At 41.4% G+C, this 22,466-nt stretch overlaps 1 protein-coding gene and 1 long non-coding RNA gene across 6 annotated transcripts in view; one reads left to right on the forward strand and one right to left on the reverse strand.

Annotated features, from left to right (window-relative positions):
* The window catches only part of LOC117875021, an 84,747-nt gene that overhangs the window by 25,340 nt on the left and 36,941 nt on the right, over positions 1-22,466 (reverse strand). The gene's annotated exons all lie outside the window — the stretch shown is intronic.
* Positions 1-22,466, forward strand: part of TRAF3IP2 (TRAF3 interacting protein 2) — a 38,131-nt gene that overhangs the window by 13,270 nt on the left and 2,395 nt on the right. For 4 of the 5 annotated variants that reach the window (XM_034765853.1, XM_034765852.1, XM_034765854.1 and 1 more), the window contains 6 exons: positions 8,854-9,043; positions 11,450-11,643; positions 13,349-13,437; positions 16,043-16,111; positions 18,320-18,436; positions 19,513-19,587. In XM_034765853.1, the coding sequence (XP_034621744.1) occupies positions 8,854-9,043; positions 11,450-11,643; positions 13,349-13,437; positions 16,043-16,111; positions 18,320-18,436; positions 19,513-19,587 (734 nt within the window). Of the gene's footprint in view, positions 1-8,853; positions 9,044-11,449; positions 11,644-13,348; positions 13,438-16,042; positions 16,112-18,319; positions 18,437-19,512; positions 19,588-22,466 lie in introns of those variants that run through there. The other variant, XM_034765856.1, reaches the window with a different exon arrangement.

The following is a 22,466-nucleotide window of genomic DNA, read 5'->3' on the forward strand; positions in this document are numbered from 1 at the left end:
CTGCCAAGTGCCACATCTGCTGCTCTTTTCCCCCAGAACTTGTGAGGGTCTGGACCCGAGACTGAAAAAGCATTTTTCACAAAGAAGGCAATGAAGCCCTAATCAGATACAAGCCAGGGGCAACCCCCCACTATACATCAGTCTTATCAAGAGGGCAGCACCCCTCTGAGCATGAGCTCGGGAACAGAGGCTAAGACTGTTAAGCCTAAGGAGAAGGGCTCAGAGGAGAGCAAATGGCACTCCCATAAAACTGTCTCAAAGAGAAAAGATCCCTTCCCGACCCCAACAAAGTCAGGAGAGCCAGTGCACGTAGGTGCTAAGGATTTAGGCCCGAGTAAATCTTTTTGACAGGAGAAGGAGGTACACAAAGGTACAGATCTGACAGTTCCAACATCTGCTCTGATGGTGGAGGGTCAGGATAAAGCGTTCCTGGTGCTCCCATCCACTTCTAGAGCTGATGCAGTACCGGTAGCAACATGGCCATGGAGGGAGCCAACCACCACAGTGACCAGAGAGACTCCGATTCCAATGACTCCACCAATGGGCAATCAGAGACTTACATCTCCCCAGAGAACATCTTTGCTCTTCCCTATCTGCATTCACCCCTTCCTTCAGGACCATCTCTATTCCAGGACACCAGAGGAAGGTAATTCTGGTGAGGCAGAGTTGTTCTCCCATCCCATCTTGAGGCACAACCATTGGTACTGTCGGTTCCACTGGAGATAAGGGATCCAGCTTCCTCTTCTGATGATTCTGAGGCCCCGCAGGAGTCTCTGCTGCATCAGGCAGAGGTAGCACAAGACAAGAGTCCCAGAAGACTGGGGTTCTGGGGTATCCTTATGCCATGGAGTCCTCTTCTGCCAGTTGATCCATCTTACTATTAATATTGGAGACAGCAAAAATCCTACCCTAGATACCAAGAATCGGTGCAGGAGTCCTATTTGTCATTGCCCAGACACCTGCAACCGGTCCTGTCAGAATATTCGAAAGGGAAAGATGAGCAGATCCAACAATTCCAGGAGCAATCTTGTCATCTTCACTGGAAAGGGGGTTACTCCATCTCCTCCAGACAACTTTAAACAATACCACAAGCTCATGCACAGGGTGGTTCCAGAGCTACAGATTCAGCTTGAGGAAGTCCAGGAACCTCAGCTCAGTTTACTAGACATTCTGCAGCCAGTCAAGTTGTCCTCCCCATCAACAAGGCCATCATGGATCCAGTAAAAGAAGTTTGGCACACTCCTGCTTCTTGTGCTCCTACCCCTAAGAGGGCAAGAAGTATTGCCTTGTTCCACCCAAAGGGGGAGAATTTTTGTCCTCTCACCTACCACTTAACTCTTTGGTGGTGCAGTTGTCTATAGAGCAGTCCAAACAACAGCACCCAAAGGCTACTCCCTCTGATAATTGTTATGAGGAGATACTTGTGGTTACAATCCCCAGATTTCTCTAGAGAGCTGCAGAGTACCATCCAAGATCTGTCCTCAGGAGCCACCACACGAGAGACAGGAGGTTTATAGATCCAAGAACCCAGCCATTTCCATTTTGCTAAGTAACGGCATTTTGTAGAATCTCTAGACATTCTCTAGACATCTGAAGGGCTTTGACCTTTTATCTGCAAGTAACAAAGGATGTTAAGAGAGAAACCTAAGCTATTTGTTTCCATATCAGAGGTCAAGGGGTCAAGCTATATTGACACAGAGATTTTCAAAATGGATCTTTGGTTGTATTACCCTTTGATACTATCACATTCCGGGGTGCAATCCAGACCAGTGGGGAGTTGTCACCATTTGCCCTGCAGCTTTGGTGCCTCACAATGCTTTGCTGTTGTAGCTCCCAAGTGGGCCACTCACAAACAGGCAAACAGCATACAGATCATGCCTTCAGTTCTGTGTATAGCTACCGCCCTGGCCCAGAAGCTCTGATCCCAGCGCCCTATCAACAAGACACCAGCCATTCTCTGGCTTCCAGGAGCCTTGGTTATTACCTGCAGGGTGACCCCAACAGACAGACAGCCCCCAAATTTCCCCAAAACATATGTTCTGCGCTGTCCAGCCCTCTACTGGACAGTGCAGATATTAAAGTTCTGTTGCCCCTGTAAGGGGTCAGTATACAAGAGTTTGCTACTTTAACTGGAGTTACCAAAACAATTCAGTTTAATCAAAACTAATCCAATGCCATGTTTAAAGAATAAAACAAGTAAATCTAACTACAAAGAGAGAGATTTTAAGTGAGTACAAGGACAAGTCAGAAATGATTATAAGAGAAATAAAGATAAAACACTTTCTAGTAACTAAAATGTAACAAACCAGATTTAGATTCATAGATTCATAGATTCTAGGACTGGAAGGGACCTCGAGAGGTCATCGAGTCCAGTCCCCTGCCCGCATGGCAGGACCAAATACTGTCTAGATCATCCCTGATAGACATTTATCTAACCTACTCTTAAATATCTCCAGAGATGGAGATTCCACAACCTCCCTAGGCAATTTATTCCAGTGTTTAACCACCCTGACAGTTAGGAACTTTTTCCTAATGTCCAACCTAGACCTCCCTTGCTGCAGTTTAAGCCCATTGCTTCTTGTTCTATCCTTAGAGGCTAAGGTGAACAAGTTTTCTCCCTCCTCCTTCAAGGTAAAATCCTTATCACGTAGTCCCAGCAACAGGGCTGACCAAATTCTCAGATCAGAACCCCTCCCAAAGTCCAAAGGCTGGTTCCTTTGTCATTTTAGGTGAAAGGGAGATAGGGAGAGAAAGAGAGAGAATTTCTGGGGTGTTTTTGTCTCTGACTTTTATAGTCCAGTCACCCTTTGAAATGCATTTTCCTGAGGGTTACCCCTACATAAATTTCCTTCCTTTTGTGAGGATGGAGACATGGATTCTTGTGGTGAAAGAAGTTCCATAGTATTGCTTGCTAAAATATGGGTCAATCTGTTCCTGCCCCGCTTCACTGCCAGAGAATGGCCACTTGACCAGTGATTACCAATCAGCTATGATGACATCTGGCTAGAGGCATTAGCTTGTCCTTTGTCTCTGAAAACAGGTTTACCCCCTCCCCAAACTTGTCTGATAAACACATCTCAGACATAATTTTAGCTTATGTTCATAAGTTCACATATTACATTGCTACACATTTCACCATGATATTATTGACCAGTGAGTTGTTAGTTTTCAAATCATAGAATCATAGAATATCAGGTTTGGAAGGGACCTCAGGAGGTCATCTAGTTCAACTCCCTACTCAAAGCAGGACCAATCCCCAACTGAATCATCGCCAGGGCTTTGTCAAGCCTGACCTTAAGAACCTCTAAGGAAGGAGATTCCACCACCTCCCTAGGTAGCCTATTCCAGTGTTTCACCACCCTCCTAGTGAAAACGTTTTTCCTAATATTCAACCTAAACCTCCCACACTGCAACTTGAGACCATTACTCCTTGTTCTGTCATCTGCTAACACTGAGAAGAGTCTATATCCATCCTCTTTGGAACCCCCTTTCAGGTAGCTGAAAGCAGCTATCAAATCCCCCTCATTCTTCTCTTCTTCAGACTAAATAATCCCAGTTCCCTCAGCCTCTCCTCATAAATCATGTGCTCCAGCCCCCTAATCATTTTTGTTGCCCTCCGCTGGACTCTTTCTAATTTTGCCACATCCTTCTTGTAGTGTGGGGCCCAAAACTGGACACAGTACTCCAGATGAGGCCTCACCAATGCCGAATAGAGGGGGATGATCATGTCCCTCGATCTGCTGGCAATGCTCCTACTTATACAGCCCAAAATGCCATTAGCCTTCTTGGCAACAAGGGCACACTGTTGACTCATATCCAGCTTCTCGTCCACTGTAACCCCTAGGTCCTTTTCTGCGGAACTGCTGCCTAGCCACTTGGTCCCTAGTCTGTAGCAGTGCATACGACTCTTCCATCCTAAGTGCAGGACTCTGCACTTGTCCTTGTTGAACCTAAGCAGATTTCTTTTGGCCCAATCCTCTAATTTGTCTAGGTCCCTCTGTATCCTATCCCTACCCTCCAGCGTATCTACCGCTCCTCCCAGTTTAGTGTCATCTGTGAACTTGCTGAGGGTACAATCCATGCCATCCTCCAGATCATTAATGAAGATATTGAACAAAACCGGCCCCAGGACCAATCCTTGGGGCACTCTGCTTGATATCGGCTGCCAGCTTGATATCGGGAGCCATTGATCACTACCCGTTGAGCCTGATGATCTAGCCAGCTTTCTATCCACCTTATAGTCCATTCATCTAGCCCATACTTCTTTAACTTGCTTGCAAGTATACTGTGGGAGACCGTATCAAAAGCTTGCTAAAGTCAAGGAATAACACGTCCACTGCTTTCCCCTCATCCACAGAGCCAGAAGTCAATTAGGTTAGTCAGGCATGACTTGCTCTTGGTGAATCCATGCTGACTGTTCCTGATCACTTTCCTCTCCTCGAAGTGCTTCAAAATTGATTCCTTGAGGACCTTCTCCATGATTTTTCCAGGGACTGAGGTGAGGCTGACTGGCCTGTAGTTCCCCAGATCCTCCTCCTTCCCTTTTTTAAAGATGGGCACTACATTAGCCTTTTTCCAGTCATCCGGGACCTCCCCCAATCGCCATGAGTTTTCAAAGATAATGGCCAATGGCTCTGCAATCACATCCACCAACTCCTTTAGCACCCTCGGATGCATTGCATCCGGCCCCATGGACTTGTGCTCGTCCAGCTTTTCTAAATAGTCCTGAACCACTTCTTTCTCCACAGAGGACTCGTCACCTCCTCCCCATACTGTGCTGCCCAGTGCAGTAGTCTGGGAGCTGACCTTGTTTGTGAAGACAGAGGCAAAAAAAGCATTGAGTACCTTAGCTTTTTCCACATCCTCTGTCACTAGGTTTTCTCCCCCATTCAGTAAGGGGCCCACACTTTCCCTGACCTCCTTCTTGTTGCTAACATACATGTAGAAACCCTTCTTGTTACTCTTAACATCCCTTGCTAGCCGCAATTCCAAGTGTGATTTGGCCTTCCTGATTTCACTCCTGCATGCCTGAGTAATATTTTTATACTCCTCCCTGGTCATTTGTCCAATCTTCCACTTCTTGTAAACTTCTTTTTTGTATTTAAGATCAGCAAGGATTTCACTGTTTAGCTAAGCTGGGCGCCTGCCATATTTACTATTCTTTCTACGCATCGGGATGGTTTGTTCCCGCAACCTCAATAAGGATTCTTTAAAATACAAATGATACCTCACGCAGCATATTTTATACAAAGATTATTACAATAGTGTGCAGGGTGTGAATACACCTATGCATTGAGTCACAGTTGCCAACTAGCTCATATTCCCCCTCCGGGGGGGATGAGGGTTCATTCCACTAGAGAGTAAGCTACTTCAACTGCATAACTGAGAGATGTACCTCTCCTAGAGATATGTAAGGCAGCTATTTGGAACTCTCTTCATACCTTTATGAGACACTGCACTCTGATCCAGTCGTCAACTGTGGATACAGCTGTGGGGATAGCAGCACAACAGTTAGTTATCACTTCTGGATCCTTGCACCAACCTGCAGTATGACTACTGATTGTTACACTCCCACATGTGTAATACACAGAGGGACAATCACTTGAAGAAGAAATAGAGGTTACTTACCTTAACTGGAGGTTCTTCGAGATGTGTGGTCCCTATCTATATTCCACTACCTGCCCTCTGTCCCCTCTGCTGCGGACTGTTTTAACTGAGGTATGAATGGGAAACTGGAGAGGCATCAGCCCTCACCACCTTTTATGCCCTCAGTTCAGAGCACGAGGTGAGCAGTGGCACACATACAGGCCAAAGGACACCACTTGCAAAAAAAAAAAAAAAAAAATCTGGATACAGATACATGCATGTGTCCCACATGTGGAATATCCAGATAGGGATCGCACCCCTTGAAGAACCTCCAGTTACAGGTAAGTAATCTCTATTGCTTCTTCAAGGGATTGTCCCTCTGTGTTACAAGTAACCTCCATTTATTATAGCATCAGGAGTATCCAAATGAAAGAAGTGAGACAGTGTTGTCTTAAAATCCTTTAAACCAGCCCAATCCCTGACACAGCATTGCCTGTCCCCCTAGAGCTGGCTACAAGCAACATCCCCCAAAACATGTTTACTTTCATTTTGCATTCCCCCAGGCTTTTTCAAACCATACCCAGCAGTGACACAGCTAATTGGACGGCGGGGCAGGGGGAGACCTTCTGTGGTACAAATAAATAGAATGTTGCCAACTCTCATAATTTTATCAGAAGTCTTGCAATAACTGATTTTTTGTAAGTGTCTAGCCCTCGTGGCTGAAAAGAAAAGCTTGAAAGCATGATTCCATTGTACTCTAAAGGCTCAAATCCCAGAAGGCAAACAAAAAGATTGTCTAAAAATGTCACTGTGTTTAAGCCCTTCTCATGATTTTTGGGGCCTTGGCTTTTTTAACATCTGGAATAGGCAATACCATAAATGGCAATTGTTTATAACCATGTTTTTTGTTTCTGTTAACATTTTACTATGGAAGGAAGTTACCTTGAGTTTATCATAATGAGAGGCAATACAAGCATTCATTATTTAGTTGCTGAAAAAATAGAGTATTTAGCTTTGTGACACTGAAATAGTGACTCTAAATAGCGTGTAATTCTAAACTAAACAAATGTAAATAAGAAGAGAACTAATGTAAAGAACATCAAGTACTTGTATTAACAAACACACCAATTACTTGTGGGTTTTAATCTCATATTTATAAACAAATATCCCACAGAACTCCAAATACGATTCAAACAAGGGTCCAATTGTCAGTTGGAGCCAATATGACCTACTAGAGTAGTATTGCCCACCCCAAACACTCCAAAATCACAAGTTTGGATTAAAAATCGCAAGATTTTAAAAATAGTAACTACTGGGTTATTTTTATTTGCCTCTGGTGATTGAGCCTTTTGGGTCACATTTTTAAGCTTTTCTCTGTGAGCACAATGGCTAGAAACTTTGATTTTTTTAATGAAAACTGAGATTGTCATGTTATAACATGTCTCCAGGATATCAGGGTTTTGAAAAAAACCACCAAATATCACAAGAATCGTGATAAAAAAGCAAGAGTTGTCAACATGTCTAGCACTTCACTCCTGTCCCATCTGCTTCTGCATAATTTAAGCTTTAATTTAGTAAAAAAAATAATTTTCCAGTCCTGATAATTCCCTCCTGACTGGGAACTGATGCAGTGTCATCTTAGGGAGTCCACAAACAGAGAGACTGAAGCAATGGACTCAGTTTCCCCTGCCCATGATGCAAGTTGCTTCCATTGCTTTCTATTTCAGCTTATGCCTAAACTATACTTTGCATAGACCAAAACAGCCATTACACGTGTGAAAGTCTAGAGATGAGTTGGGTGAGGGCATGTGGCTGCCAGTGCCACCACTGGGCCAGGGAGCCATTCCTGGCAATGAACCTGACGTGGGATGCTCTTTCCCCATCTGTTCCTCTTGCAGCTCAATAGAAGCTACTTCCTGTTTATCAGCAACAAAACAGCTCTTCAAATGTACAGCCTTGGTTCAGTTTCCCCACTCCAGTTAGGTCTGTGGTCCCCTCTGCCCAGCTATGCTTGACCCTTAAAGAGGAAAGACTATGGAATGACACACAGTAGTGCAGTGTCCTGGCATTCATTGCCTTTACTATCAGCTGCCTGCGTGCTTCTTTGCTGTGCCCTGCTCTGCTAATTGTCATTCAGCCCCGGCACATAAAGTGAACAAAAAAGTTTGGAGATCCCAAAATGCAATAAAAATAAAATCTAAAGTCTTAATGTCACAACTGAAAAATGAAAACTTGGGTGGCTGTGTAGATCACCTCCAGTGAAGATTGGATACCAATACTTTCTAATGAGAGGCCTTCATCTGTGCCCCGACTCTTGTTGTGATCTACTGCTTGTACATCTGCACATGTAATGTGTTAGAAGGCAATAATTTTGCAGATGTTTATGGAATTAACTTACCATCCTCCTTCAGATCCCTCATTAAAACCTCCCCTGCTCTGTGGTGCCCACAAAAAACTTGAGAAGAGTTAGGCTGTGTTCTCAGTGCACGGTAACCTATCGATTGTCTCCTTGTACTCCCCCTTGTGTCTGTATCCACCCATTGTCTTTTGTCTTATACATAAATTGTAAGCTCTGTGAGGCAGGAGCCATCTTTTTGGTTTTTGTACAGCACCTAGCACAATGGCCTCCTGGTCTATGACTAGGTGCTATCATAATACAAATAATAATAATATAATAATTAATAGATATTATGATGGGCGCATCAAAAAACCAATAGCATTTTTGCAAAGAAGTTATTTTAGCAAGGATTGTCACGTTACGTTCCTTTAGGATAGCAATAGAACCAGCCTCAAGGCCTTAAGAGGTTACTGTTAGACAGACAGCAAATTCATTCAGAATGAAGTAACAAAATGAAAGATAATTTTTCTCTTTTCATTTACAATAATTTCAGTCTGTTTAGCCTTAGTGTTGCAAACTGATTTGTTCCAGGATTTTTCTTCTGCTTTCATGAGACTGTTGAGATGATTCATTTTCTCAGGTTATAACCCCAAAAAAGTCAAGCATGTTAAATATGGATGAAGACCAACTCACACCATTTAACTGTCAACATTCCAACCCACCGTGGAAAGCTGAACCCCATTGTTTGTTCAAGCATGGAACTTTGTTCTGTAAAATGTTTCTTAAACCTGCTACTGATGGCACTATATAATCTACAAGCTGCTAGAGCTTTCCTAGAAATGAAGCAGGTTGTGTTTGAAATATGAAAACTTCCAGTTAGTCAAAAGTAAATTGATGAGAACCTTGTGTTTATTTTATTAATTTCTTAGATGGTAGGACTCCCTACCAACATTTCGCAAATCCCTCGCAACCACTGCCTCCTGTTCCTGGACCTTGCATGAGAGTCATCCATCCTGCCCAGCAAGTAATCCATAACTATTCAAATCCTCATGCTCCTAAATGCAATGGAGAAAGAGTTCCACCAAGAGAATGCTCCTCTCCAGTACGCCCACGATTTCCGTAAGTTTGCTTTGAGAATTGGGACACAAACTTTGAAAATTCTAGAACAGTTTTGTTGGAGTTTGGAACCAGTATTTGTAAAGCCTGTAATGTTAGTGTTTCTTGTTGGCATGTGTATGGAAAGGTTGGTTTGGAGATTTGTTAAGTTTATTTGCTATCTCCCATGCAACGGGGCCTCGGACATAGCAAAATACAGACTCTGTGTGGTACCAGAACTTCAAAGCCAGTTATCTGAAATATTATTCCAGTGTCTGCTCCACTCTGAAGTGTGCATAAGTGTAAATACTTGAAGATTAAAAGGAAGAGGAGCTGGAAATATCTTAGTTGAAACTTCAGAACTCTTCCCCTCCCCACCCTGTTTATGAATAAAGATCAATGAGGTTACATTCTTTAGCCTCCAGTTTTATGATATGCCAGCCTTGAATTCCTCAGTGATTTGCAACAAATAAGTTCATCCTTATCTTTTCTGTAGCTCAGAGGAAAAGAGAGAAAATCTTGTTTAATTCTGATAGCTATCTAAATGAACACTTCCAGCACGTTCATGGACTTCTCATGACATAATAAAATATAGAATGTCTAGCAGTTTTCATCTGAGGATCTCATAGAACTTTGCAAATATTCATTCATTAGGCTTCACATCATCATTATTATTTATTATTAGTATTATTATTGTTATTATTGTAATTGTTATTGTTATTATTACTACTACTACTATAGCTCCTAGGGGCCCTAGTCATGGACCAGAACCCCAATGTGCTATATAATGCGCTATCCTCATTTAAGAGATAGGGAACATGAGGTAGAATTTTTTTCAAACTTGATTGCCTAAAGTTACCTTCAGTGTGAGCGGCAGGCACTCAGCCCCTTTGAAAATCAGGCCACCTTTAGTTAGGTGCTGAAGTATGAATTAAGGTGGGTTAACTTTAGGCATTCATTTTTGAAAATATTCAGCTATGTGGCTTGGCTGTGGCAAGAAATTGAACTAGCAACAGAACTCTGGAGTCCTGGTGGTGGCTACATAGCATTCTCTGCCTCCAGAGAATTAAGAGCAATAATGAGCAAAGTGAGATGCAGTAGCAAATTAAGTTTGCATTAGGGATTTTCAACTTGTCAGTGGAAAAAATGGTGAATATCTAGTGTCTTTGAGAGCGTTTCAGTCAAATTTTAAAAATGGGTGATAAAAATGGACATTTATTTATCAATTTGAAGTTCTGGAAAGTTTGTAAGCAGCTGTGGAAAATAGGAGTTTTTGTGACTGATTTTTTCTGGAGCATGTCTCATTTTCCTTTGTACTCTTTTTGCAATAAATCCAAAACATCTTTTGGCCACATTGCTGCTCCTTTGCACTGATTCCTAGAATACAAGTTATACATTGATAGTGATTATCTATAGAGTATCTTATAACTTTTTACCCATAACAGAAAATGGGTGCCAAAGCAAATCCACCAAGTTTTAATTTGACAACAAAAAATACGTTGTAGCCAGAATGTTGTCATTCACATGCAGGGACAAGGGGGAAAAATGAGAGAGAGAGTGAGTGTTCTAAGGCCATAAACCCCAGCCAAGAACACAGCTGGGAAAGAACTGCTGAAAACTCTCTCCCTACCCCTCTTTTTTTTAAAAATAACTAGTTAGAAACATTATACAAGATCACTGCAGGCCCAGAACGCAAGTCTCTAACATGGAAAACCTCAATCGCATCCATTATAACTGGTCACATACAATTTTTTTTTTTCACAGTTTTGATCTTTGGTCCATAACCAAAATATTTCAGTTTGGAAATACTGTCACAGTGTCTCATGGGAGTTGTAGTTTGGGTACCTCAGACTTCGATTCTTAGGCCAATGTCTCTGGTCAGACTCCATCTGAGTCCCGGAGGCCTAAGAGTTTTCACATATCACCTTCTAGGTAGTGGCTATAGACTATATAGGCGCAACTTTGATGGTCAAATATTCACATGTATAGAACCGTATGCACAGACCAGCACCATTTGGAAAGTTTAACCCTTCTCATCCAAAAATACTTTTTGCTTCCTTTATTTACAAATTAGCTGCTTTCAAGTATGAAAGGATCCAGCCTTTCTCTTACATTCACCTGCTGTGGTCAGTGCTTCCGTTGCAATAAACTACATCAGCGTGGTAGACTTCCAGCCAAGAAGTATCAATGGAAACACATATCCAAAGACACCCAAATAGATCTGAGGAAAAGCTGAGCCAGTGGTGACTTTTCAAAATCTCTCTTAAATTCAGATTTTCAGTCCTAGGTTCTTATTTGGTGAATATTTCATAAGCCAAGTCTCTCTTTGCTATTAAAACAAATCATTTGTTTGTCTTTAACAGAACTCAGATTTTATGTTTGCGTGTGTGTGTATATATATAAGAAATCACCATTTGTTTTTTCTTTTAGAAACCAGTTCTACAACCAGCTACCCAATGGAGGGCTGCCACCCACGGCATGTGCCCAAGATGATGCTTACCAGTGTACTTCTGACTTCGTACCTCAGGTTAACAATTTTCTGCCCCCAGCTGCTGTCCCAAGACCTCTTAGTAACCCTGCAGCCAGGGGAACTCTGAGAACAAGCAATTTGCCAGAAGAGTTGCGTAAGTTGTTAGCAATTTTCTTCTGTCAGGTTTTATTATTTCAAAAGCTGTTTGTGATCATCAGCCTGTCAGCTTTACATGCTTAGCAACAAAAAATGTAAACAACATAAGAACACAAAGACAACAAAGAAAGAAAACATTTAACATGAACTAGACTTTTTGCACTAAACATCATCAGGTCCTGAATGTGTTTGTGTTTGGTGTAACAAATTATTCTCTTGGAACTGGAAACAAATTAACATAATTCTCATTAATTACTTGACATAATGTTTTTTAGAAAATAAACAAACACTTTTTGGATTATTTTCATGGACCAGCTGATTTCTTGCTAAAATAGATGTCCCTGTGAAGTAGGAGGCACTATAGTTCTTAATAATGAAATAATAGCAATCAAAGCATAGAGACTGTTCTGTAGCGATGGTTGGATCAGTTAAGGAAAAGATGAGAACCACCTCCTCCTTCAGAATCTTCACCTATTTCTCCAAAGCAAACCCTTATCAGAATAATAATAATGTTACTTAGTATTATATAGTGCTATTATCCACGTTTTACAGATGGGGGACTGAGGCCTAAGACTAGCTGACTTAATCATGATCATCTCTTACATGGCTTTTTTTTTTTTTTTTTTTTATAATATATATATTTTTGAGTTTTCCCAGTTTGTGTATCTGGGGCTGGAACTGAAATCACCAAACACTTCCTAAAAGAATCATAGAGATTTTAAAAATCTACTCAGTTCTCTAATCCCTGACATTTCAGTGCAATAGATACAATTCAGAGCATTTCTAGAGAATCTGTTTCCTGCACATGAGCCACACAAATCCTTGAATCCTGTCTCCGGATCCTATTTATCTCACAGTACTTAGGACCAGATTATGGCTAAGCTCCTGTGCAGGTATTTAAGGCTGAGAGGTTGGCACACTGGTATCCATACAGTGCTCTAGTGGCGCTATCTACCCCAAGCAGATAGAAAGGCAGTCAGGCCATGGTTTCAATCCCCACTCTGAATGAATTAATGCAGCCCACACAGAGGAGTGCACACTGCACTCTCTAAAGGAGTGGCACAGAAGCCGTATTGTGCCTCCCAGCACTCCTGCTGAAGTGGTAAATGCCACACCAACCCTGATCCAGGGCTATGAATAAAAAGAACAATACCACTTTTTATAAATAGTGCTGTAATGGTCTTCCAATGTCTCTTTCAAGGAAAAGTTAGGATTTTAAATGGTCAGTGTCCTTTTAAACATTGTGTTGACTGATTGACAGGTGATATATATTTCTGGTGAGATCCTTCCACATCTCAATAGGAGCTTTACATTTTCCACCACTTTATATCTTTATATCTACCTTCAAAATCCCATATTACAGCCATTATGTCATTGTGCCTGAAGGCTGAACTAGACTATCAATATCACTTTTGGATATGCTCTAGCTCAACCAGTAGTTATGGCCTTGATGCAGGAATTACTGGGTGAAATCCTATAGCCAGTGTTATTGCAGGAGGTTAGATTAGAGTATTGTAATAGTCTCTTCTGGCCTCAAAATTTATGATTCTCTGACTCTTTAATTGGTCACAGTGGTCAAATGTACAAGGCACAGCCCCCTCTCACTGACTTCACAACTGAGCAAGTAAAGTTATGAAACTGTCTCCTTTTCTTTGAATCATCTGTTTTGACTCATCACTTATTTATATGAATGTCTCTCTTAGGTAAGGTTTTTATAACCTATTCTGTGGATGCAGCTATGGAGGTCATGAAATTTGTGAACTTTCTGCTTGTAAATGGATTTCAAACTGCAGTGAGTATTCCTTCTGGAAAGAATGATTTTCAGATAAAGGAAGAGAGAATTTTTTTAAACAGAGAGGTGTATATTTTTCTATGCATCACTAAATGTTGTAGATTCAGAGAAATGGGTTTTAGATGAAAAGTTTAGATTAGATTATCCACATTTTCATTTGTTGACTTTTTAAAAGTGAATTTCATGCTTCTGAAAGGTGCTAGACTGACAGTCCTTAAGACATTTCTTGATAACTTGGTACAGTGTGGACATCAATATGAGCTTTCACGCGCTACTCCATCAATGTGCCTCTCCCTTGATTAGGACTGACCATCTCTGGGCAGGAAAAATCAATCCGGTTTTCATGTTCGTTCAGTCCAAACCATGGACTCTTTGCAGAGACAGCTAATTTTGTAGATGTTTTTTTCAGATGTGGACATCTGTGCACTAGAAATCAGACAAAGACCAAAAACCACCAGATATTTCACATTGGTTACTGAAACAACCATAAGATAGTGAGATCTTTTGGTCACTACATATCTAAGGAGGATTCAAGCCAATGACATAGAGGTGTGAAAGGCTATGTGTTCCACCGTCAATCCTACATGCCATCCAGGTTTTCATTTAACTGTTCGTGGGTTTTCTTTAACACAATTCTCACCTCTACAAGCATCATCCACAAAGGTTCCAGGCCTTGATATCCAGAGAAGCCAATTTTAACTCATTTGTTCTTATTTCAAGAACATAAGCTGTCTGATTCTCCCACCTCCACTCTTTGGCTCCAATTCAGGAAAGCACTTAAGCACATGGCTTCAAGCTTAATAGGACTTAATGGAAGTTAAGCATGTGCTTGCTTGCTTTCTTGAATCAAAGCCTTTTTCCAGAGGCTCAAGCTATGCTTATTTATAGTAGTTTGATTCTAAATATGACCAATTAGTATGAAGACTGTTGATATCACCTCTGGAGACAGAGTAACAAATGTAGAAAAATGGTATCAAAGCAGGTACCCAAATATATTCACTCATTATTTTTAAAGAAGAGAAAAACAGAGACTACCAAAACCTTGGAATTGTTCAAATGTACTTCATTAACCAGTGTCATAGACTGTCAATTTATGGAGCTCATGAACCTTGCAGAGAGCTGATTGAGGCTGATCATATTCATTACAATGAAGCCCCCTGCCCTTCGGCCCTCTTTGCAGCCTGGATTGCTGCTTCTAAGAGCAATAGCCTTGCTGATCAGCACAGTGTGGAGCCACGCTCAGATATTCATTGTAAAATTTTGCAGGAAGAAAGCTGTGGATCTTTTCTGATAAATAGTCTTGGACATAAATTCATGCATTCTTTGCAATGATGCCAACTTAGGGAAATAATGGCAAATTTTGGGGGGTGGTTGGGGTGTGCTGTGGGTGAGAGAGTGTTGTGTGTGTTTGGTTTTGAAGAGTTGGGGTAGGGGCAGTAAATGGGAGATTCAGAAGCCACAGAAGCAGAGGAACAGACTAGGCACTTCAGGAATATTCTCAAAACTAGGGGCGGCTCCAGGCACCAGCGCACCAAGTGCGTGCCTGGGGCAGCAAGCCACGGGGGGAGGCCTGCCGGTCACCATGAGGGCGGCAGTCAGGCTGCCTTTGGCGGCATGCCTGCGGGAGGTCCGCCGGTCCCGCAGCTTTCGGCGGCAATTCGGCGGCGGGTATGCCGAAGCCGTGGGACCAGCGGACCTCCTGCAGGCATGAAACATAGAGCCGCCCCTGCTCAAAACCATGATTTAAATTTTCAACACCAACTTTGGATAGTGTCATCAATTTGTGTGGAGTTTCACTCTGGTTTGAACTATAACTGTCTTTGATTGGGACTTTCTGAAAACATGTAATAAGTAGCTTCGTTAAAGTAAAAAAAAGGCAACGATTTTGATATGTAAATGCTAATCTGTCTTTCACCTAGGAATAGCGAACACTTAAGACTCTGAATCTTTAAGAAGCAACAGAGGGTCCTGTGGCACCTTTGAGACTAACAGAAGTATTGGGAGCATAAGCTTTCGTGGGTAAGAACCTCACTTCTTCAGATGCACTTCTGCAGATGTAAAGGTTGCCATCTTACAGCAAAAAAACTTCAGGACCAGACTCCAAAGAGAAACTGCTGAGCTCCAGTTCATTTGCAAATTTGACACCATCAGATCAGGATTAAACAAAGACTGTGAATGGCTATCCAACTACAGAAACAGTTTCTCCTCCCTTGGTGTTCACACCTCAACTGCTAGCAGAGCACCTCACCCTCCCTGATTGAACTAACCTCGTTATCTCCACACTGATATATACCTGCCTCTAGAGATTTCCATTACTTGCATCTGAAGAAGTGAGGTTCTTACCCACGAAAGCTTATGCTCCCAATACTTCTGTTAGTCTCAAAGGTGCCACAGGACCCTCTGTTGCTTTTTACAGATTCAGACTAACACGGCTACCCCTCTGATACTGAATCTTTAAGTACACTATTTGACTTTAAAATTCGTTTGGTAAACTTTTTACAAATGTTCCAGGAAACTCTCCTGTCCCTGTCCCATTTTCACAACCCTCAGGACCTGCAGCTAAACAGTGGGGAAGTAATAATCTCCAACTCTCCTTCTCTTACAGATTGATATATTTGAGGACACAGTACGAGGCATTGACATCATTAAGTGGATGGAACGCTACCTAGGTGATGTACGTAAAGACAATCTAATCTTGTCTGGATATTTTCCCACAGAGATGGCACAAGGTTGATACTTAAGGCTGATACTAGTAGTGAGGGACCAGAACCAAAATGTGAGGTGCACACACCTACACTGAACATACAGCTCTGAGAATGAGTTTGTCTTCCTTCATTAAACAGTATAGTGAACATGAGTAAATTTGTTTCTTTTTCCTCAGTTCTCTTTGCCCCCACCACACTCCACCAAGTTTTTCATCCATCTCTGTCTCTCCCCACATCACAAGTTTTCTCCTTGTCTGTCCCCTCAGGCCTAGCATGACATTCTCCCTCCCCCCAAGGCTGATTGATTTGATCTCCCTATCTGCCTGCCTGCTGCCAGTGGTCAACCCTCTCTCCCCAAGAACCTTTCCAACTTTCCTGCTCCAGACTCATGAGCATTCACTCCCAGCCTATGCTCTCATTGTCCCCAACCTGGGGGTATTTGGTGCAGCATTGCTTCTACAATAGAATGTGAAATATGATGCTGCATTTTTGTACAACAATAGGTCCACAACACAAGTAGCTAGATGGGTATTTACATGAAATTGTTTTGCCCTGCTTTGCTTTTAATCTACCTTAGCTTTGGGGAACATTACATCTCCCTTAGCCAATCCACTGGTGATTTGTTTTCCATTGATAGAACACATATAGATCAATAGCTTAATTTAGGATTTGTGATTTAAAAGAAAATGATTGTACCCTCATCCTGTTCTAGACTAAAACAAGCAAAAGAGGCATGTAATGAAACATAAAACCACAATCTCGATTCCTTCTGCTTGTTAAACATCCCAAAGCTCTTTCTCTACAAGCTGGGGTATTAACTGTGGCATTTCAGCCAATCTCGAACTCTGGTAGTTAAGTTCTGTCTGAAGTTTCAATTGGATATGTTGTTCCTCACATATTGCCCTAAATTACTGTATAGTGTTTCTAAGCATGGTTAAGGCCATTACTTTGTTTCATCCCAAAGGCAGCTGCATTTCAGTGGGGAATGCAGTGATCCTGTTCCCCGTATATAGTTTGTATATTACTATGTCTGTAAAGCACTTTGTGAAGCTGGGGCCTTTATGGATAAATGTGCTGTGTAAAGGTAAACTAAAGTGCAGCTTGCTTCAAAGCCAAGACTATAATGCTACAACTTATGGCCTGATATTGAGAGTCTTCAGCATCTACAACTTCCTCTGAAGTTCATGGGAGTTCTGGGTCCTCAGTCCCTGTTGGGATCAAGCCAAATCATTGTTTTAAACAAAAACAAAGACAGATACCCACTGACAGAGTAGAAAGCACCGCGTTAATTTCTATCATTTCTATCAGCTTAATGCATTGGATTTCTTGGATTCATTCTTTCTTTCACAGGATATTTGTTTGTGCACTCTCTGTGCATCTAACTCACTATGTTACCTTGGTCAAGACAATTAGCCTCTCTGTGCCTCAACTTCCCCATCCATAAAATGGAGTTAGTAATGCTTACCTACCTAACAGGGGTGTTGTGAGGTTTAATTCATTACTGGTTGCAGAGTGCTTTGAGATCCTTGAAGACAGGCCCACATTTTGAAAGTCTAGGCAAGAAATATGGGTGTGCGGACATGTGTGTGCATAGGTTCATGCCAATCCCTGACATGTGCGCACACATCTGGTAGTGTGTGCATGCAAGCCAGGCATGTGAAAAAGCACATATGTAATATGTTGGTCCAGTGCAAGTTACCATGACTCCTTGTAGTATCTGGCCCCAACAACTATACAGTATTCTACTTTCTCCCAGTTGAAGGAGCTCAAGTGGTAGGTGACAGGGGACTGTACTTTTGGTACTGAAGGTCCCAGGTGTGGACCCCAGTGATAACTGTAGTAGCATGTGCACTTTTGAAAATCTGGGTATAACTATATTACACCTAAGTTACTTTTTATTAATGTGGTTTCAACTGTAAATTAGTCAACACTAATATCTGTTGATCTTATCCCTGGACATTTAGGTGTTTTATATGTAGAAGTAGCAATTGCAAGAAAGAGAGAGGAGAGAGTGTGGATGAGTTTCACAGTATTTCACTTGCCAGAATGAATGAGATCCTCTGATATTTGCCAAGAACATCAAGAGCACTTAAAATACAAACTGGCAGGTTTCCAAGCAGCCTCTATCAAACATAGTGCATTTCACAATTTCATATGAGTGCTTTTCTCCCTAACAGAAGATGGTGATGATAATCATAGCAATCAGTCCAAAATACAAACAGGATGTTGAAGGGGCTGAATCCCAGCTGGACAGGGATGAGCATGGCTTACATACTAAATACATCCACAGGATGGTAAGTGAGGGCACGCGTTTGCCATTTTAAAAGGAATCTGCATCATTTCCTCTTAAAAGCAAATCTTTCTCCAAATGCATGTTCTTTGTTTTTTTTTGTTTGTTTTTTTTTGTGGTGCTCACTTTAATGCCTGCCATCTAGTCAATGTCCTGTACCCAGGATCACTGGCTAGGAAATGCAGTTCAAGATTAATACAACACCCTTTTAATCATGTGTGCCTTATTCTTCCATATTCTTTGTGGTTTTATGAAATTGGATTTTTTGATATTCCAGTTCATCATCTTAAACCCTTTATGTGGTCTCCCACGCCCCCTCCCCCAGCATGATCTGATAGAATGCTGTCTGACCTTCCTCCCTGTAATTCACCCCGCTTCTTCCTCCCTTGTCAGCCCCTGTAGAGCTCATGTCATAACCTTATAGGCCTCACATTGCCACAACTAACCTCCTATTTAAACTTCTCAAAATACTTCTCTCCAAAGCTCTCCACTGATCAGCCAGAATGAGCTAATACAAAGGTAACCCATCCCCCACGTGGGAGCTAAGCCCAGTATCCTGGCAACACTTCCAGTTCTCACCACTTCCATCAGAACCTAAGTCAGATTAAACCCGAGTCTACATGTGACGGGATTTAGTTAGCATCCTTGCCAGGACACAGAATTGACCCAAATTGTGAAAATATTAAAATTAATGCTTTCACCACTTTGTAAACTGAATAGCAGTTCTTATCAAGTCATACTTAAGCAATTCTAGATTTATTTGACAGGATTACTCGGTGCAACCAAAAATATAATAATTTTATTCTGAATAACTGGCAAATAGCCAATAAAGCTTTGAAGAATCCTTTCCTGTGTCTCTTATTTCTGTATAAAGAGAAGTCATATAAATATGCCAAACAGATGATGCTTGGTGTAATTAGAAGTGAAGGTTGACTAGCCATAGGTCAAATATCTTAGCAGAAGAGTAGTTTGAATAAGCAGTGAATGTTCTATATGTGTAGGAGTCTGGACATGTGTACAGAAAAATTAACTTTATAAGATTAATCTTTTCAATTAAATGTCACATTTGTTCTCTTTTAGATGCAGATTGAGTTTATCCAACAAGGAAGCATGAACTTTAGATTCATTCCTGTGCTCTTCCCAAATGCTAAGAAGGTAAAAACAAATTGTTATATAATTAATCTTGTATTATTTTTGGTCAATGTGCAAAATGGAATAAAAAGACTCATTTTCTTGGTGCTTTATAAGAGCTTGTTAATTTCCTGAGCAATATTTTACTCAAATGGTCCTCATTTTTATGTACAAATAAAACATATACCATAGCATTAATCAGTATGTTAACATGATATATTTGGTCTTAATAAGTGTAATAACTAAAACAGAATCAAATTCTCCTGAGTAGTAAACGAATTTAATTAAGTTTGAGATAAGTTATCTGGCAAGCAAGCTTCTTATATTTGCACCTTATTATATTGCCAGTTTACCCCGAGATAATGCTGATGGGTTTGATGGGAGAGATTTATGATCATGGGGAACTGAGGTTTTTCCAATTTTTTTTTAAGAAAGTAAAATCAAAGAAACAATAAAATACTAAGCAACAAAGAGTCCTGTGGCACTTTATAGTCTTACAGATGTATTGGAGCATAAGCTTTTGTGGGTGAATACCCACTTCGTCAGACGCTCCAATACATCTGTAAGACTATAAGGTGCCACAGGACTCTTTGTTGCTTTTTACAGATCCAGACTAACATGGCTACCCCTCTGATACTTAATAAATACTAAGTTATCGTAGGTCATCATGTGAGCTGTGGTGGGCCCATCAAACAAACTACAAGGTTTTGCAAGACCTGCAGTTTCACCTGTCCTCACTGTTGATTTTTGAAGATTCATTTGAAAATAGGAAATAAGATGTAAAATCAAAGTCCTTCCCACATGTGATTCTTACTGACCTCCCTCACATTTTTGCGACAGTAGAAATATCAAATACATTGTCTTTTCCAAGTTCTAGATGGGTAATTACATTCTCCTGCTGAAATTACAAATGGATATGGTATTCATCTTCACTTCTTGTTCTAAAATGTTTTATCCTGCAGTTTGGTTGTGCCTGTCAACAGCTGTCACATGAGTAGAGCTCTGCATGCATACAAAATTTATATCCGCAGATGCAGATATGCATGGATATAAATCGCTATCCGCGGAGCTGCAGGGCACTACCGGGAACCGCAGCGGCAAAAGCAGCAGCATGTCGGACCGCCGCTCCCAAGAGTTAGCACCCCTTGCCGGCAGCGCCTCCTGTGTGGCTGTACCGCCCCCAGCCCCACCCACTGGTGTGGGCACCAGGCTCACCAGCAGCTGTGCCTCAGCACAGAGTCCCAGTGGGTGGGGCTGGGAGTGGTACAGCCACACCGGAAGAGATGCCAGCGCGGGGCACTGGCTCTTGGTAGTGGCAACCCGACTGCTTTCGCCGCTGCAGCTCCGCAGATACCAATTTATATCCGCAGATACCCATATCTGTGGATATACATTTTTTTTTTCCGCGCAGGGCTCTACACATTAGATCCATGTGGTTTCTGCACTTCAATGGTGGATGGAAGGATTCTTTTATATTTACTTGGCTACCTAATTTTAGACTCCTAAATCTATATTTAGGCAACAAAATAAATGGCTTGATTTTTAGAGATGCCGAAACTTATAGCTAGCATGGACATCAGTGGAAGATGTGTATGCCCAGCATCTGTGGACACAAATAATTTATTTAGGTTCCTAAATATAGATTTAGGCACCTAACTTTGAAGCACCAAAGTTTTGAAAAATTGACTCTAGTTTGTGAAGCGTTTGGGAGCCTTCAGGATGAATGGTGCTATAGTATTTTACCTTTAGATCATAAAGTTTCCAAAGTAGCATTTCTCTTCAAATGGAAAGAAAAGTGAAATCATGGGAATGAAGGCGTTCCCACACCTGCTTTAGAAATTTTTAAAGCTTAGGGTCTGGTTGACATTAGTGGGAATTCTGGGCAGATCAAGGACAGCATATTGCTTTGAGTTTTTTTTCTATTTATCCATGCATCTACAGCCTTTAAAGCTCTACCCATACCCATAAGGCAGAGTTAATCCTAACTTTTGTCAGTCTTTGAGAGCTAGTATATATGCAGAATTTGAGATTTTAGTAATTCAAAAAGATTTAAGAGAATACTGTAGTATTATTTTTAAAAAATGAGATTAAGGTATGTCTACACTTTGAGCTGAAGGTGTATTTTCGAGCTTGAGGAGACATACTCACACTAGCTCTGATTTAACTACCATGCTAAAAACAGAGTGTGACCGTGTGTCATGAGCAGCTGGAGGGACTAGAAACCTCAAGTATGTACCCCTCCAAGAAGCCAGGTATGGACTCAGGGTGGTTAGCCCCTCCTGCTGCGTGCATTGCTGCAGCTACACTCTATTTTTAGCATGCTAGCTTGATCAAAGCTACTGTGGGTATGTCTCCTCGGGCTGGAATTTAGACCTTCAGTTTGAAGTGTAAACATACCCTAAGAATGGTACAAGATTCAGAAGTGAATAGACAAGATGGATGCTACAGGTCTATTTGGGCCTAATGCCAGACACAAGAATAGCACACTTAAACTAATTTTGGCTGAACTTTGTGTATTGTGAGACTAGCTAGCATATGGCAGTGGTTCTCAAAGAGTTAGCCAAGGAGAGTTTCCAGGTGTCCTGCTGAGCTGTCCCTGTCAGAGTGGTGAAACATCTGTCTTCAAGCAATGACACTTCCTGCTAATTGTAACCCAGTCTAGGACATTCTTAGGTTTTCGAGAGGTGCCTTTCTCAATTAAACTACAAATTTAGGACCATCTCTACAGCCTTTGTGACTGTAGTCTTTATTTCATGTTTCTCTGGGGTAAGATCAATCTTCATAAAATTTGCTAATGACACTACAATTGTAGGGGAGTGAATGTACTGCAGGAAAGAACCAAACTGTAAAGTGACCTGTATAGATTATACAGTGGGAGGGCTGTAGGAAGTATGGGGAGGTGT

This window comes from Trachemys scripta, chromosome 3 (genome assembly GCF_013100865.1).
Source record: "Trachemys scripta elegans isolate TJP31775 chromosome 3, CAS_Tse_1.0, whole genome shotgun sequence".
NCBI lineage: Eukaryota > Metazoa > Chordata > Testudines > Emydidae > Trachemys > Trachemys scripta.